Below are 19,562 nucleotides of genomic sequence, written 5' to 3'. Positions count from 1 at the left end.
TGCACTGAACACTAGTTCCTATTAAAATAACACACTCTTGATAAAGTGGAACCTCTACAAAATGGATAACAAACATAATTCACTCAGACTCTGATCCACGTATTGGTGAGAGTGTCACACTTCCTAAATGACTTTACAGCATTCACACCTTATTCCTCCAATCAAGGTATTTTGTTTGTATTGCAGAATTTTGTTTGAGGGTACAATTAGCAACAACAAAGCATTTTTCTCCTCATTTAGCAAAAGTGAATGACATTTAAGTTGAGCACCTAGGAATGGGCCATTAAATAGTCTAAAATACAATAAGCAGCTTAAGTTCTCTTTATACAACTTTGATATCCAAGAGCCTCATACTTCTTTGTTTCTAACCACACCACCACCCAATTAACAGAACTGATGATTTTCCAGCTTTAAGCCTCTTCTAAGGAGGTAAGTTATGTTGACTTACATACAGGTTTTGCTACTGTGCATCTATTAAACCTGGACAGAGTCAAACCTAGCTTTACAGCTTAAAGTTGCAATTTCAGCCTACATTGCCATCGTAGCTGTACAGCAAAGAACTCTCCAAACACATGGGACTTAATGACTAATACTTTCTGTAACTACACATCTTTAGGCACATCTAATGTTACAGGGCAATTAAAATTGAAAGTGAAAAACAATAGTTTTCATAACATTATGAAATCTCCAAGCAGAATCTTCTTCATACCTTGAAGCATGAGGCTCTGTAAAGAAGCTGGACAACATGCCCAATGCTAGTTTTGGAAGCCTGAGGAAATCGCGGCTCCAGCCTCTGAACCACAAAGAGAACCAAAACCTTTCGTGACAAAGCCGATCCATCTTCCAGCGCCAGTAGAACCAGCTTTAAAGCCTCCTCTTGCATTGCTGGGGGGGGGGGGTGGGGGTGGTGAAATGTGAAGAAAAGAGACAAAGGATGAGAGAAGACCAAGAAAAATTTCTGCAGTTCCTTATTTCCCTACAAGTGGGAGACCAGCTACAAACTCGCTCCAACACACACACACAAACCCACCAACAGGAAAGGGAGCTGAGCAAGAAGGATGGGAGAAGAGGGAAGGAACACTTCCAGATTCCCAGACTTTTAAATGTTTTTATTATTATTATTGTTGCTGTTATTTCTATTTTGGGTATCAGATGATAGGAAGACTTCTTTGTTCCCATCTACACATCTCTGGATTATTAATATAAGAGTTTTCAAAGTGTATTATCTACATCCCACACCTATCCCAGCAGAAAAAGCTGACAGGCTGAGGGAAGGCAAGGTTCCCATGCAGGTAAAAGAGCAACTAGTGTGCACACAAATTAATTAGGTGCTGTAGCACCACATATTTTGCTAGGCAACAAGCCTCTCTCTTCCCTGCAGTGGTGCAAAAGTTAGCATCCCAAAGTTAGTCTTTCTTCATTTGTTTCAGTGAGGAAAAGCTTCTTCATTTTTTTATTTATTTGAAGAAATTGGTTTTATATTTCAAGGCATTATTTTTATTGGTCCTCAACAAGCCATGTCTACATTTTCAGTTAACAAGACTTCATTAATTATTTTTTTAAGCAAAATTCATTTGTTTTAGTATTCTATGAAAAGGTATTTAGTTTCTAAGTACGTAACTTTTTAAAAATGCGTATGCGCACCCCCCAAATGTAACAAATCTCTCCCCACAACTGTTTTTCACGTTTATTACCCCAGAGAAGAAGCAGCCATGTCCAGTCACTTCTAGTAACCTTATTTTTTTCTAGAAGGGTCTTACTTCTTCAAAGAATAGCAAGCGACAAACTACTTCCCATTCTATCTTATCACAAGAACAAAAGGACACACATTATTCTGAATTTTATAGAAGACTTGCAAAAGCACTAAAAACACGAGAAAGTCCATGACAGCAGCCCAAGAGATAGATCATTAGTTCTGAAGACCTACTACTAAGAAATTAAGCCACTGCATAATAAAATCACTCAGGCAATCTGACACCCATTTATCAATTCTCCTCAATTCTAAATTGCTTCTGTATAGAAGTAGTACTGTGATACAACCCACCTGGTCCAAGGAACTGGCACCCTCTAGCTCTCACTGCAGCCCAGAGGTTGGAAGAGAGCTGCTGAGGATTTTGATGCTGAAGAATGAGCTCTGTGACTGTTCTTTCACCAAGTGACCGTGCTGCACGCATGGCTCTGATCCGCCCTTCTTCCTCCACTAGCTGGCAATGAACTAATGTCACAAGTTTCCTTTGCATGGGACGACTTAGCACACTCTGAGTGGTACTGTTAAGACCCACACCTTCAAAACAAAGTGAAGCAGAAAAAAATATAAACTACCTCATATCTCCTCTTCTTGTGCCAGCCTTCAACCACTGTACTGTAGAAGGGCAAACCTAGCTCTCCTGATGTCCACTTTGTTAAACAGAACACTAGAGAAGGCATATCAGAAGTTCATTTTTGTCAGTTTGTTTTACTCAGCATTAAAAGCAAACAGTTCCTGGGAGTCAGCTTTCCCACAGGTTTAAGTCTTGTGATTGACTGATTTGGCTCTCTAAGAAGGTGAAACCTCTAATGAATTCTCTCCTCACATTGGAAGTCTGTCCTGCACCCTCCCATACAGATTTCCCAAGGTGTCTCCTCAAGGGTAGGATCCTACTGCAGTCCTTCCTTATTCATGGGTTTCAGCAATCACTGCCGCCTTTGACATTTGTCTGTTTTCACAGGACATTTAGGGTTTTTTTTATCTACATCTGATATCTCCGCTGATTTGGCCTAGCCAAACCAAACTGGCCTGAGTTCAAAACTGTTTGGGTGATGTTTAATTATGTGCAAAACCTGTGATTCACAAATGTGCTGGGAGCCACTGAAACCAGGTTAAAGGAACGGGTGACTTGCTAGACATATGGCTGCAATACTGAGTTTGTTCTACAGCACTGAGCATGTTCACTGGGCCACTACTACTCAAGAGTGATACTGCTATCACACTGTACTAGTTGGAAAAGCTCGAGACAGCGTTTTGTAAAAATTAATTTTTGAAAACCTGGTGCCCATGATGCTCACCTCTACTACTTGGGTTGACAGATTTTCCAAGTCCACCATATGTAATATAGATAAAATCCATACTCTTGAACCCAGCACAGTTTTGCTAAATTAGATTTACTTAGATTGACCCAGGTCTTCCATATGATCTTGTATAAACAGAGTATTACTTATTTCTCTTATATATCCTATACACACGAACCTTCTCATTTCAGTTTATTTCTCCTCTACAAGCAAGCTGCATCACTAGTTACTTTGAAGCAAAGCAGAACTCAAACCCAGAATTATTTTGTTTTACTTAGTCTGCAGAGGCCAACTCAACTTACTACGTGTGTCTCAACTTACTATACTGCAGCCAAATACCTCAGCCTTTTTTTTGGGTTTTTTTTTTTTTGACAGAATGCCTTTAAATCCCCCCCCCCCCCCCCAGATATAAACTTAATGCTTAGGAAAGTTGTCTCAGTTTGTTTCTAAACAAGGTCTACATCCATTTTTCAAACAGACTAACTAGTCATTTGGATAGGTTGTTTTGCATCTTATTTGTGTCCAGCCTTCATTTTCAAAGGAAACAATGCAGGAACTACCTCTCGCGCTGCTGAGTGGTTTGAGGTACAATGCTAATTCTTCCACACATTTCTTGCCCTCCTCATAATGCTTGGTATCTTCAGCTCCACTACATAAAGTAATTGGCTGCTGCTCAGGAACCTGAAAAGAGATGACATGTACAACTATGATGAATATGCATAAATAAGTGGCAGTCATGCTTACAAACACCACACCAAGCTTGCTACTATCAAGCATTTCCTGTTTTGTTCCCCTTCTGTGTTTTCTTCTATATTAGTAAGCATTTTTCAGCTTGTTTAATGAACAAATATCATTAAAAAAGTCAGCAAAAATGAAGACAAAAAATCCAAAGAATTTATGGTTAGCAGACTTCTTTTATTTGGTGGCTGACAGAAACTAGAAGCGGAAGACTTATTCCATGACAAAAAATATTACATGAAAGACATGGCATTTCTTATAACTATAAAACTTTGGCTGAAATAACACACATGTTGAGACATGCCCAAAGCTGGCTGGCCAAAAAAAAAAAAAAAAAAAAAAAAAAAATCAGAACAAATCAGATGAAACCTGGTTTGCAGGTAAGTACAGATTCATATCTAGAGCCTCACAGCTCTAAAATTGTCCAGGGATAAGTGATCAGAGCTACTTGGATTAGTAGGAGAAAGACTTAGCAGCAAATATACTAAGTCACCCTTGGAACATATTCTGACTAGACCCAATTATCAAGCAGCAAGACCAAGTTATCCTACACAGTGCATATGAACACACCCTGCAAGTATTAATCTGACAACACAGGCCAGTCACATTCTCGGGGTTTGTTTTGTTGGTTTTCTCGGTGGGGGTTTTTTTTTGGTGGTTTTTTTTTTTTTTGGTTGTGGCATTTATTTCTTCATCCAGGCATTCACCAGAAATGAGGATTTTTCAAAGAGATATTGGACCACACCTCCCCCCATTTATAATTTTGGTTTTTTGTTTCCTCCAGTTAAATTCTTAAAGCTTTCAACAAATTTAAGGGTGCAGTATAGCACTGTATTAATGTTTTTCAACATCACTATTCAGCAATCAACTTAACATACGATGGCATAGACAACTGGAATTTCTCAGAATACTAAACACGAGCACTTTTTGCATATGCTATTGAAGTGCAAACAGATCTCTGACTTCAACTTCTATTTCCAAGTCAATCACTATCCCACTGGCAGTAACAGCATGCTAATCCCACATAGCTGCTTACAGGGACAACCCAGGCCCTCAATCTAAAAGCACAAGCCTTTAACGCTTGAGTTAGACAGCTACAAACCCGCTAACCTTCACATGCAACCCAGCCATGTAAAGAGTAGTATTACAATGGCAGTGACAAATAAAAGCAGTGAATATATATTATATACACACATACAGATACATATATGGTTGCCACCACCAATGTGGACAGGAGCTTTCCTATCAATTTTAATAGAAAGTAATCTGTTTCAATCATTTGATCGCACTTCTACAGGTTTAGACAACTATGCATGCTAAGTTGCTCATTTGACACTCATTGCAAAATAAAAAGTTACTAGCTGCGTAACTCTTGCTTTTACAGCAGGTGACAAAAAAAATTCTCCAAATGTAACATATCAGCTGCACTTAAGAAAGTTGATACCACCCCAAAACTAACATCATCAGGATAGCCTGGACCTGACACCACCCCTTTTATTCCTATTAAAGGAAAAAACAAAACAAAGTTTAATCACACCAAGACAGCAAAGTTAGCCTGGATGCTTTTAACAGACTGCAGGTAACTTGTGAAGTTTTGGGATTTTTTTTTGTTTTAATTTCAGGGATGGGGTGGTGTTTGTTTGGGGTGTTTTGTTTTTTGGTTTGGTTTGGGTTTTGGGTTTTTGTCTGTAAGCAAGAAAGCTTTCAGCAAAAGGAGCTTTTGCAATTATATCTTACAGTGGTCAGCCATAACTTGCAACAGCAACAGCCTCAGCTGCACTGGTTTCTTAATATTTGTTTTCCAAATCCCAACATCTTAAATATTTGCTTTCATGTTAACAGAATACTCCACCTCCTTTTCAAAGCCACTGTCATTTTAGCAGTCTGCTTCTGTCTGGGAAGTTATACAAGCAGAACTGGCTTATTGATCAAACAATGTGCATCTCATGCATTTGTGTGAAGACAGAAAGACTACACAGTCTCTGCCCTATTTACTGCTGTAATATATTTTGTGCAAATTCCTATTTACTCCTGCAAGCGTTCTATCTGGCACTGGTGACAACCCGACATACAATTACAGTGGTGCAACACCCAGCAGACAAAGGGGGCTTGGAACAGACGTAGGACAGGAAGCCATGTTCAGCCCTGGATTTCAATCTTGAATTAAGGTAGGTTTAGTACACATTCACAGCAGTGGTTTGGAATGCCATACACAGCACAACTCCACCAGTGAGTCACAAGGACTGTCTAGGCAACTAAGAGAAAGCTTCACCCCAGGAAAAAGCTGGCATAGAAAAAGTTCCAAGAGTTAATCAAGCTATTCATCACTGTGTATCTGCATATCATTCCCATTTCTTCTCTTTGCAAGGGAAGCTTCAGTGTAAAAAAAAATAAAAATCTAAAACCTTTGCACAACTGTACTGTTTGCAAAATAAGCCCAAAAGACTTTAGAGTTTAACTTTCACCTTAAGCTAGAGCAAGTGTAGTACTGAAAAATAAAACAAGACACTTATTTAGTAGTTTCAGGAGTCTTCAGGAGACAAGAACGTATTTCTACACACACACACTTCATCTTCACTCGTGATGCATCTCACAGTAAAACTTACAAATAACTTCCCCTTTTGCTGGTTCTATTATATGCACTTCCAAGACTTTTAAAAATATTTTAGGGTTAGAATAATTATAAGAACAGCATCTACCAAGAGAAAAATGGTAAAGACATGATTCATAAAAGTCACAGGAGATCTGAATTGTAATTTTGGCTCTATCATGGAATTGCTGAGGGACAACTGAGAAATAATTCAACTCCAAAGCATTTTCCCTTCCCCTTTGCAAAATATCCTTTCAATAGCATGCAGGACCCTATGGTCCCTTCTGTTTACAACACCTTGAGAGCCTCAAAATAGATGCCCTGCAGAGTGAGTTCATTGTTTTTATACTCATTCAATATTCCATTCGCCACACCCTTATCAGTTTTCACTGCAAATATATTTACATAATATAACAAACACCTCCCAAGGGGGACTAGAACAAGACAGGAAAAATAATCTCAGATGTTTAATTACTTTAAATTTGTGATCGCTTTGCGTGCAATGACTGTGAGTATCCCAGCAGTGGAATGCCACCCATCAGCATGACTACTTGTGGCTGTGGGAAGAGGCAGGTTATGACGGCATGAGGAAGGGGACCGGAAAAGAATGCTAAAGCATCATCTCATACCAGGCAGTGATTTTGAATTGGTGATTTAAGCATAATTTGATGAAGGATGTCAGCTTGAGTTGTCAGTAATTACCTTTAGACATCTAATTGCACAGAATGAGGAGAACATGTTAAACAGACCAAACCCCTTTTTGTCTGGTTTGAAAACTGTTTCCCAACATTTTTCTTTCCCCAAGAACAGATGATTTGCTTCCTGCCAAAAAAAACCAAAAGCAAAACAAAACCCAAAGCCTACTGTCTTCAGTTCCTCAAGGATCTGCACTAAGGACAACTTCACAGATATTCCTCTTTTGTGGCACCTCATTTCACCAAAAGTTACAATAAAAAAATATCATATGTGCCGCTAATATCTCTGCAGTTGTAATCTTCCCCTTTTGAAAGGGCTGTGAGTTAAGATCACTCCACCCATTCACTCGTCATATATGATTCCATTGCCTAATGCCTAGAATTATATTTATCATTTCCACGAGGAGACTATAAAAGAAATTAAAGCACCACAGGAATTTCTGCCACTTAATGTCACCTGTTTGGAACGTGCACACTGCTGTTTCATGTGTTAAAACAACAGGAGGGAAGAGCTTAGATGACAGATCCATGATTATGCACCTTCAAAACACTGGCCTGGTGAATGTTTAAAATAGTTGCATATAGTAACTAATATGTGGATGCTTGAATAGTTAAAATTCAAAACCTCATTCCCATAGAAACTAGCTTAAGGGATTTCTTTAGCCAAGAAGTTTAAAAAGCAAGGTATCCCATGAATGCCTTTTTGATTTGTATTCAAGGCCATTGCGCCTCCCTTCCCTCACAATACATTTAGCTCCTGCTTACGCACTCAGCTATTTCCAGCTCTCCCAGGAGTAATAATTCCCATCTTCCCCTTACAATCTCTTCTCCCCTCTGCCATCTCTTATGTGGCTGAACTTATCTATATGTGGGCTAAATTGCCTGACCACTGCCTTCCAGAACAGACTGTGTAATCACTGCTGATGTGTACCACGCTACAGTGGGGGAGCAGGAATTGGAGTCTCTGCAACAGTTAATTTTCACATCAAGGGTGGCTATAACCTGGGCAACAGGTTTCATTTTTAGAAAGGGGTGGGGAGAGGGAAAACTGAGAAACAGCCTGTAATTCAAGTAAGAAACCAACCCTTTTCACCATTAAAGTGACAAAACATACACAGAGAGAGAATGCTCTTGTCAGAGAAATAGGTTACTGCTTTCCCCGGGTGACTGTGTGACAAATTTAGTACATTTTCCCCAGAAGCACAGTCCTGCTTATTTCACCCATTGTGCCTTCGCGAAAGTCAACCAACATGACTTGCCCTGGAATCCTATCATTGCTACCAGCCACAGCAGAATAGATTTGTTTCTTCAACCTGCCTGGTCTCCTCCTCTGCCTCCAGCAAAAAAGAGCTTAACACTTACAAATGTGTGAACTTCTCAGAAGCCTCCCAAAAGGGAAAAGAACAAACTGTTCTACCCCCCAGATAAAAGCTTTAATTGTGTTGTACTATATTTCCTTCTAAAATGAAACCTGTTTTTTGGAATTTATTACTTAAGAATAAAGTATTACACATCTCCATGGACTCAGGTTAAGGTGTACAGGCGTTTGCTGGAAATTAGGGGACATTCATGACACATACACTCTCCTGAAACTAAACCAAGAAGTGAACAAGAAAATGGACTTTGTTTCACTAGAGTTGATGATGATTAATCACGCTTTGTAAGCTGGCTTGCTGCTTGCAGATAATTTTTGTTGGTATGTTCCAAAGAGAGCCCACCTTCTTAACAGGACAGAGGTCAAAATTACTGTAGTTTCCCTAAAGTACTACTTTTTTTTTTTTTACTTTTTTTTTGTCCTTGACCAAGCCTTTTTCTGTAGAAAGATCTTTAAAAAAGGCCATATAGAGACTAGTGGAAAATAGCAACTGTTTCCCTGTCCTTCACAGCAAAGTAGTGTACTTATTTTCTAATACTCCATGGTCTGGTAATCACTACAACAGGTGCTAGGAAGGGAAAGGGAAGAGAAAGGAGGGTGAGTTATACTGAATAGTGATTTCATTCACATGCTCATTGAAATTAGGAGCTGAGGAAGAGGTAGTGCAAATTTCTCTTAAGTTTGTCAGTAATAAAAACGCAGCTAAGATCACTGATTATTGTTCAGGTATTAGAATGGAGCGAGCAGCATACATGCAGAAATGAGTGGCAAATGATGGGGAAGGGAATACTGTCTCTTTTGGTGGCATTTGCAGCTTTAAGGTCGCCATGAACCAAGGTCCTATGAAACTTGATCACATAAAAATTTAGGATATAAAAAGGAGCACAAAAATTATGTCATTAGTTCAAAGTCTGAAGCTAGAGTTCAGAGCACTCTCAAGACAAATACAATACTATCATAAACCACTCTTGCTTCTTTATACCTCACACACATATGGATGAGGAAACTCTGGTTGGCTAACTAGCAAAACCAGAGTAAAATTCTCAATTACCTGTAACAGAGGCGGGGTGATTTTCCATCTCATTCCAGAGGATCTGGTTTTTATGGAAATTTTAATTCAGGCAAAGATCAAGTTAAAGCTATCGCACAGCTTCTCACAAAGCTTAATAAATGTACACGAAACAAAAAAATGCAGGAGGAAAAAGACATTTATCATAAACGTGGACATTTGGATACAGCTATAACTATTCTAGAAACTCCACAGAGGAAAGAAGAAGATAAGGGACAAAGAGAATTACAATACTTATTTATAGCATCAGCCACAGATTTCACACTGCTTGGAAGCTCTTCAAAGATGGTGGCATACACATATCACAGAAATGGAAGCACACAGTCTCATCGCCCTCTCCTGCAGAGCAGGATGAGTCATTTAGCACAGCCAGAAACACAACTCATTTTTACAACTTCTGATATAACTTCTATGCCATACACAGCAAAAGAACAACAACAAATTAGCCGTATTACTTCATAAACCAAACGAAAAAAAAGAAGTGGCAAAAGCACATCTGGATCTCTAGGTCCCAGTACCTAACAAAAAGCATCATAAGAGCATCTTTCTTTCTTCCACATCTTTTAAAGTTCCGCCAAAACACAGCTCTTCCCTTTTCCCTGAACCATAAGATCTCATTGAGTTTTCTACTGCCTCCAACTCCGCTGAGCCCAGACACAGAAGCAGAACAAAGGAAAACAATAAGCCCTCTATGATAACTGCATCCCATCTACATTTTTGTTCCTCACCCGTAAGTTAGCCTCTTGCCAAGTCCACAATCCTGTCTAGCCTTAGGAGGTATGGGTCACAGGAAACTACCAGCGATCTAACCATGATAAGCTTATGCCAATGCAAGTCTGTGCTGCAACTGAACAGGGCAATCCTGCTTTCCACACATCCCTGCCCCTTTGCTCAGCTGCCATCAGTACCAGTGCCACTGAAGCACTCATCCCCACCAGATCACTGGTTCAGCTGACCTCATGAGTACCCGTTCCAGCAGAAAGGGGAGTCTTGGGCAGGGTCCCCCCATTCACCTATATGGATTTAGATTAACATGTCAGCTCAGAAGTTACATTTCCAGAGCACAGTTTCAAATTAAACATAAGGCAGTATAAAAGCTGCTATCAGAGGGGTCTGTCCCACTTTCCTTACTCTCCCTTCCTGCTTGGGGGACAACCAGTCACAAGTCCATAGGGTGAATATGGTAAAGCAAGTAACCCACCACAGAAGAATGGCTTCCCACCAGATAAGCTCACTGATTCAGTTCACCCTTTTGGCAGAGCATGGCTAGATAGGAGTTAGGGAAGAAGGAAGGGAACAGAACCAATCTGTTCTGGTGACAGCCCACAGTTACACTAAATTAGATGTAATGCAAAATGACATTCAGTGACAGGTAGAATCAACTACTGTTACTCCAGGTACCTCTACTACAGCATGTCAAAGGCATAAAACCTGTATCCATCAAAGTCAGTCTACAAAAAGGTAGATGTCTACTCTACACACCATTAACTCAGAGTCATATTCTTTATTCATGACTTGTCCTCCTAAAGGAAGGAGAAAAACAACATAAAGATTTAAAAAAAAAAAAAAAAAAGCACTGATACCTGAGCACCCACTAGTTGCAGCAAGGCTGAGTTCACAGGAAGGAGTTCAATGTCTGTATTGATAGTGGTCTGGTCAAAAGGGCATGCCTTACGGTGGAGCTTGTTGAGGCACATCTTGCAGACAGTGTGGCCGCAACCCAAGCTGATTGGCTTCCGGATTGTTTCGTCGAAAGTCTGCGTGCAAATCGGGCAGGAGAGAAAATCCGTCCATTGTGGAGCTTGTACAGGCATTGCTTCAGGAGTTAATTGACAAGACAAAAATCTAAAGCACAGATTCCACTGGAATCAAAATCTTTGAAAAAAAAAAAGTCTGTTTGTTTTTAAATATCTTCTGTAAGTACAGACAGTCAGCACATAGTGTGAAACATAACCTAGAGGAAAACAGAAACAGAAAGTTAGTACTGGAACAGGCATGTGAAATCCTTTGTGCTAAGTAAATGCTACTTGTAGAGGTATAGCTGACCTAGGGGTGCAGTTCTGACATTAGAGGACTGAGTCATGACTTGCTTTAATTCCAGCTAGTCTCTGGCACTGGAAAAGCTACTTAAAACCGTTTCTGCTGTTATGCAGCTTAAAAAAAAAAAAAAAAAAAAAATCAAGATAGTTATCTGTCTCACTGAAGTTACAAGACTAATTAGCTTTTAGCATTTATGTTCTCTTTTTTCTTTACAAATAAGCCAATTAACATCAACTAGATCTGAATAAAAGACAATTTTTGAAGGGCTGTTGTGCTTATTCCACTAAAACAATTTTTTTTTTTACGGTATTCATTGTGAGTTTTAAATAATTTTGCTTAGACAAGGCTTCATCCAAAACCTCTATCACAAGCAAGCTTTCTTCCAAGTTCAGTGGGCTCTGGACTGGCACACAATGACTCTGTGGAAACATCTGAGCTGCCATAGCCTCAAGAAGAAATGGATGTATGGCTCAGAGTACAGTCAGACACCATCTGCATGCAACACAGCTCACGCACATAGCTAGGTAATACCACATATTGGTACTACAGCACCTTTAAACAAGCTGATCTGTACAGAACTGCATGGTACCGGTACCACGTGGACTTTACATCTCAGTTATGCTGGAAATCTCCATGCCTTACTGGGTATAACTCAGCATTGATAACTTGCCCTCGGTGTACCCACCAAGTAGCTCCATCCTTCAAAAGCAGGAAGGAAATTTCTAGAAGTCATTTTGCACTGGAAGAGTGACAGCTGTTTCTCAAGGACTCTTTTCTAACCCTGATTTATATCATTGATTGCCTCCCTAGAGATTATATTGACAGAGAAAGTAACATCTTTAATGTATTGAGAAATTACACTGAAACACTACAATAGAGGAGAACCCAGGAGGTCTTTATGACCTGGCACTTTTGAATCAAAATGCTAAGAGGATCAAATGTTACTAATTGTAAGGGAATAGAAGATAAGACAAAAAAAAAAAATAGCAGAACCAGCGCAGGTCACACAGATTTACTACCAAACAGATTTTTCTAAATCAAGTAGCAAAATAACAGCAACAACAAAACACCCCAAGCACCCAAATGTGTTAGTTTCTCTTTCCCACACACCACCAGCGGCTTAGGTTTCATACCAAGGAGCATGCACTTGCTTGCTAATATCTGTTCAGATAGAAAGTTCTTATGTAAGCAAAACAGCAACCTTTATCAAATCCTAGCTTATGAAACCACCTCAGAATTAAAATCTCTGTTCTAAGTAAAGGCAAAGAGAGAAACTTCAAGCTAGGACTTGTGCAATTCAGAATCAAAGCATTTTAAAACAGCAACAAAAATCTAATGCTAAAAGAGACTCTGAAAAGCCTCAGGCTTTTGTTCCAGAATTTAGTGCAGTGCTGTTCACAGTTAACATCATTTTGCCAAGGGAAACAGTTAACAGTTACTAGTTAAGCTTTTAGCCATGTTTCATCAATGAAACATTAAAGCTTAGTTCTAAAGCTAATGAAAAAAATTACTTCTATCTTCAAAAGACAACGTACAATGAATGCCACACAGCCACTGTTTACCAGCCAACAAGGAATCAATAAGAAATCAATACTACCCAGACAATGTGGTATTGATGAAGAGGCACTGCATGTGGTTAACCCTACCACCACCATTGCACAACTAGAAGATCTGCCAAGGTTGTTCAGGGTTTCCCCCCCCCCCCAATTTCCTCTTTAATACAAAATCAATAATTTTTTTTTCATCTTGACAGCCAAACCATTCCCACTACTACTGTATCATCATAACCCAAACAGAAACATTTATACTTGCAAGTTACTTCACTGAGCTAAACTGCCTAAAACATCCAGGAAATTTATTTCCAAGCCTTCCCCCACTCCCTGCCCCCTTTATATATTTTTAATTAAACCTTGGTATCAAGTATTCCAGCTAGAATCATTCTTTGTAAACCAAATCTGTAATAGAAATTACCTTGAAACTCCACAAAAATCCTTCTGCAAAGAGCAGTACACAGCTTGATAAATCTAGTGTATGTATTGCTGTACTACGAAATACCATTTGAGATTCAAAATTTAAGGGCTGAATCACGTTGCTTCCTTTCTACCACACTGGTATTAAAAAAATCTACCAACAATCTCCCAGATACATCTGCAATTCAGAAATAATTTGAACAGTCTATTTGAAATATTATTAACCAAGTGTTAAGGAAAAGAGCAGTTTCTTACTAACTGAGGAAATCTAAAACCAGAAGCTGACATGAACCTATACTGTCAACACTAGAAAGTAGACGTGGACATCGAGATTCCACCATCCCAGGCTCTGAACTGGAATAAAGGAGCTGAATACAACTTTAACATGAGTTAACTAATTATAAAAAAAAAATAAACAGAGACTTGTTGTTCCTACCTGTACCTCTGGCCACTCCATACGACTGGCATAATGGAATAGGTAATATTTATTTACAATCTCAATAGTCAAAAGAGAAGTTTGAGGAGTCTGGGGATGGAGGGAGTAATTAGTAGCATCTCTGATCCCTTATTAAGGCAGGTCTCAAAAGGCTGGAGAACAACAGAAGCAAAGCTTACACACGAGCACAACTCTCAGAAGAGTCCTAATGAGCCCAAGCCTGGCACCAAACTGACAGAATAGAAGGGCACATCACACATGAATGGAAAGCCCACAGCCTTGACTGTGGATATGCAATCACTAGAGGCACATTTCACCAGTGGGTGACAGTTCCCCCTTACCCATGATGGGCTTCTCTCCTACCCCTCATTTCACCAGACTCTGCAGTGCCTGTGGACGTGTACTGGTGCCTAAATGCCAGAGGAAGTCTACAGATAGCACTGACAATAGAAAATGTGGCTGAGAGAAACCTCAGGAAATCATCTGTTTCAGCACAGTCTAACTGCTGGAACAGATGGCTAACAGGCTTGATCCAGCCAACCTTTTCCTTACAGGAGAAAAGAATAGGTGTTTGAGCAACAAACCCTGCTCTGCTAATAAATCTCCCAAGCAGATCAGCACAGAACTGTGGAATTCCTCTGGTCCCACATAAGACAGGAATGGCATTACAGGGACTGACGGTTCATGCATACAGGCTGGCACCAAACCAAGTACTGCTGCCACTGCCACAGCTTTCCATATATATGGTCCAGTTTTCCTGCTGGATCTTCAATCTTCAGACAAGGAAGCAGAGTCAAGTGCTGAGATACAACATAAATCTCTCCCAGGCACAAAGCATACAGATGGGGTATACACGTAAGAAGTGAAGCTGGGAAAGATGTGCACCTTTTCGCAAGGTTTGTGACTTGCTATGACCTTGGAAATAACTGGAAACAAAATATTCTCTAACTTCAAAGAGCTACTTTAAACAGGAGAGATTACAAACGGCAATAAAATAACGGAAACACAACAGTTTCATTATCACAGACAGCTATTAGAACCATCACCACTACAGAAAGAGAACACTTCCTTGTACTGGTAAAGTAGGAAAAGTATATTCACACTTCCATGGTACAACACTTTTTTAAAAATGTTTCCCTCCAGCATTATGCCAGAGGTGAGCAAAATGCAAAGAATGCAAACATTTATAAAAGACATATCCATTTAAATAAAATCCCCCTCCCCATAATATGACATTTTTAACCCACCCTCTCAATTTGCTAAGTATTTCACACCTATTAGCTTCCAACACTTCGAATATATATATACACACACACACTGTTCTTTGTGCACGACTGAGGAAAATAAAGATACGCCAAAACCCAAGAAAGCAAAAAACTGAAGAGACACATCCACAGTACATAAACTAGAAGACAAGAAGCTGTAATTAAGAATGAAGATGTCCCAAGACATAGACCTTGAATACTACATTGGGACCAGAGACAGATTTATTTCATTATTTCTTAGTTTGAAAATATAGAATACCTGTAGGCAAGTCTCCTCCTCCTGCTTAGCCCTGCATAAGCTGGTTTTATCCACAGCTAGAAGGAAAATTTCCCCTCTCTTCTGGGCCCTCCTCCCCACCCCCCCCCAAAAAAAAAAAAAAAAAAAAAAATCCTTGAAATTCCATCCTTCAATCCAGACTGGAAATGTCAGGCTGTAATCAGATCAGTGACCCGTCTCCTCTGGGACCCTGCCAGTCCTTCAGAGAAAGACAGGATCATTCTATAAACCACCAGGACAACTGCTCAATGCTTTATCACATTCCTTACTCTGCCAGACTACAACGTACAGGAGTAACGCAGTCTCCTGTCCAAGCTGCATTACGTCTGCGACGGCCAGAGCCTTCTACACATAGCTAGAAAGCTTTGCAGATTCAACCCTCGAGAATAACATGTTTTTAAAACACAGAACACTTTGTACCAATATCTACTGGCATCAAGTTTCACACAGAATGACATTCAGAAAAACTCCTGCTTTCTGTTAAAATTCAACTCCCTTTAAATCAGTCGCACTCTCCAAGTCCTTCGGTACACGTACCAAGTATATACTGATTTCTCTCACAAACATGTTATTTGGACCTAACGCGTACTAACACAGACTTACCACGTGCCACTTTGTCATGCACAAGTTGGCCCTGATCCTTCCCAGCAGCAGTCCACAGTAAGTCATGCTACAGTTTAAGGCAGATGACTCAGCACACCTACAGGGCACCCGCTGCTCAGTTGCTCGGTTTCTGCCGTTTCAGTATATAAAGCTCTTAAGAGCATTACCTGCTCCCATGTTTTTACTTATCTCTCTACTGCATTTCACTAAGCTTTTCTTACCCAAGCAATATCATCATCTTCCTGACATTTGAAGATCAAAATTCTGAATAATAGTAACTTTTAATGTCTGCTTTTATTTTAGTCCTGAAGCCGTTTCATTTTTGCTGAGTCTCACTCAGAAATAATATGAGTAGAACTTCCTGTAGCAGTTAAGAGTGAACATGTAAGTAAGCCTATTTAGTGCAAAGCTTAACACTATAGCAGCTCCTCACTGCCAAAACAAACTCAAGCTTGCCAACCAATCTGCTCACAGAAATACAGCTCTTGGCTAATGTATAATTTAATCTAATAAAGAAAATGCCATTTTATTAATTCTTTTAAAGACTCTTACTCCTTAGTAGCAACATACCCATTTCTGAGAAAAAGTAATCTAGCCAAAGATGCAGTCCTCTCTCCTGTGAGACTGGTTCTGTAATACATTAACTACTTCAAAACCTCTCTGACACTCAAGATGAAATAAAACAACAACCTAAATGAAATTCACAGATCACAGTAAAACAATTCCTAACTAGTAAGGATTACCAGATACCCTCAGTGCAATCCTAACAAACAACTGGATCCCTCCATACTTGCCTCGTGCCAGATACCACTGATTTCCACCAGTGCTTCACAGGACCTGTTTAAGTAAGTTTTCTACTCTAGTGTGCTCTATGTAATAAACAGCATTTCTGACCACACTTAAGTATCTTTCTCTCTTTCCTGAGAAGTGCAGGACCTAATACTTTAAGTCCTGAGTTTCATTTTAAGGAAAAACGGACCTGACAACCCATGGGAAACCCTGACCAGCCAAAACTAATGGGTTGTTTATAGATACTCAACACTTTGTTCTCAAAAAGCATGCTGAAGCCACACACGAACACCCCATACTGCCAACTTCACGGTTCACAGAAAAGGATCCATCAGCGTGTCTTCCATATCCAGTTCCACAGAAAAACCTCTGAAAAAATTAAAAAGGGAGAGAAAGCCCATGCTGATCAGAGAAGAGTAGGTCAAAGAAAAAGCTTCTTACCTCCCCCGGGGAGCTCCATGAACAACACGTACAGTAAACCCAGAATAGTATTTCCGATAGATTGAGGTTTTTTTTTTCCTCTCCTGTTTGCTCTCTGAAACTTCGCTGTACACCATCAACTGACAGCAAATGCTTCACTTCCTCATTCCTCCTCTGCGCATGCCTGCTTGCACACACAGTCCCCAACACCACTGAACACTTGCCCAGAAGACAGAGCTCTGTAACAAAACAAATTCCCACCCAACAGCAAATCCTGGAAGTTTGTGTGTAAAACATGTTCCCACCCTTCTTTCAAAGCTACCTAAACACCAACAGGCTTCAGCGGCCCTCTAAGTCCCTTGAAAAAGAAAAAAGAAAAAAATCATGAACACCATCAAAGTTCTGTTCCAAACTCACTGGAAGCTCAGTTAAATCAGATTAAAGATTTACTTTCTTTTACCCTCAATAATTTTTATTTTGACTGTGAAAACAAAGGAAGAAGTTTATCTACTTTCATGCAAAAGCCTCTTATTTTGTAGTCCGTAAAGCACCTTTGGAAAACGGAGCCAGTTAAGGGCAAGATGTTATCCCCCATTTGAAGCTTCCTGACCTGTAAAACCACAAGGGAAACAAAAGAAAAAAAAACCCAAAAACAAACCACCAACATCACAACTCTACCACAGTACCTCCCCAAAACAGGATCTAAAAGCAATTTACAATGATTTAAGCTTCATAACATCCTGTGAAGCAAGAGCTAATGTCTTACTACAGAACGGAAAACTGTTGAATAAACTTATTAATCCAGTGCTTCACAGGGAAAAAAAAATTGAATGAAACTTAATATGTTGTTTTCTTGACCTCTTATTCTTGCTCCACATTCAATCACTAGTCCTGCACCATTATGGTCATGAACATTAAAAGACAACATGTATGTAGAGGAAGCTTAAACCTCCCTGCTCATACCCCCCAAAACATACAACCTGCACATGGCTCCAAAAGTAAGTTTTTGGGGAAGATATACATGACTAACTTCATAATTTCTGGTTGATATTATACATCCCTTAAAGCTTATTTAAAAGAAAGAGGAAGTGACCAACTCTTAATAGCAAATGGTTTCATGATCTATTACCTAGGGAAATTTTTCTACCAACCATGAGGACTCCCAAGCCCATTGATGATTAAGTCTAGGGACTTAATAGCAGATAAGCATATCTAGAACATGTTCCTTTCATTTCAAATTAAAAGAGTTCTTGCATTTGTCAATGCAAATGACTGTAACAGTAACACGATGATTAAACCAGGATTAGAAGTGAAGAACCAAACAGATTAACAGAAGAAAGGCAGAAGGCACTTAAAATACCCACAACAGTTTACAGAAGAGGGACTTTGGTTCAACTGGTCAAATATTCAAGAGCTATCAATCCTGCTCTCGAGGAAGGAAGCAAATAATCTGCTTTTCCCAGAAGCAGATACATGTTTGAACAGTTGAACACCCAAATAACCAGAAGAATTGCAACAACTACAAATTTGAAAACTAAAGCTAATGATCAAGCAATTAATGTATCCCTGAAGAATTACATTCTGACAGTGCTGAGTCTGAGGCCCTTTCCAAGTAATTGGGGAAGTTAGAGAGGACATTTCCTTGTCTATACCAGAAGATCAGAAAAAACAGGTTAAATTTTGTGTGTCCAGGAGGACTAACCTTTCCTATGACAGTTTTTCAGAGGTTATACAAGAGCCTGTTATTGCAAAAAAGTTTTTTTGTTTAGTTTAAAAAACCAACACTCACACAACCTCCAGATTTGCTAGTGCTTGCCATCAGATCACCCATGAAAGGAGCCATAATAAAGATAAACTGGACAAGCTTGTGAAAGTCTTCAGACTCAAGGGTACAGACACTCATTACCTCTTGTGTGAGCTAGGGAAGTCACTACTCTTCTTTACTCATTCCTTTCTAAGACTTCCAGCTGAACTGTTTGCATAGTTGTTCCCCAGTTGAAGCTAGCAGTTTTAAACATAGGTCTTTAATAAACACTGGTAGGCAGAAATGTGGGCGGACAGCAATTACACAACCAATACCTCATTTTAACTGAAACAGGGCATCAAATCAGTCACACAAACAGCTCATCTAATCTAAGTAGTAAACGTCAAGAAAAGAAAGCAATGGGAAGTTAGTAGCATTCTGGAGACTGCAAACACTTCAGCTGTATAGGCACAAGTGAAAGAACAGGCACCTTTGAGTCCTAA

General features: G+C 39.5%; 1 protein-coding gene across 5 annotated transcripts in view; it reads right to left on the bottom strand.

The window, feature by feature from the left end:
- Positions 1-19,562, bottom strand: part of RC3H1 (ring finger and CCCH-type domains 1) — an 81,788-nt gene that overhangs the window by 46,830 nt on the left and 15,396 nt on the right. For all 5 annotated transcript variants that reach the window (XM_075038632.1, XM_075038627.1, XM_075038628.1 and 2 more), the window contains exons 2-5: positions 11,099-11,469; positions 3,609-3,729; positions 2,045-2,284; positions 710-885 (exon numbers count right to left, since the gene is read on the bottom strand). In XM_075038632.1, coding sequence (XP_074894733.1) covers positions 710-885; positions 2,045-2,284; positions 3,609-3,729; positions 11,099-11,329 — 768 coding nt within the window. In that variant the 5' untranslated portion in view covers positions 11,330-11,469. The remainder of the gene's footprint in view (positions 1-709; positions 886-2,044; positions 2,285-3,608; positions 3,730-11,098; positions 11,470-19,562) is intronic.

This window comes from Buteo buteo, chromosome 10, assembly GCF_964188355.1.
Source record: "Buteo buteo chromosome 10, bButBut1.hap1.1, whole genome shotgun sequence".
NCBI classification, from domain to species: Eukaryota; Metazoa; Chordata; class Aves; order Accipitriformes; family Accipitridae; genus Buteo; species Buteo buteo.
Note: the sequence above shows the minus strand (reverse complement) of the source record. Positions and strands in the feature narration are given on the sequence as shown.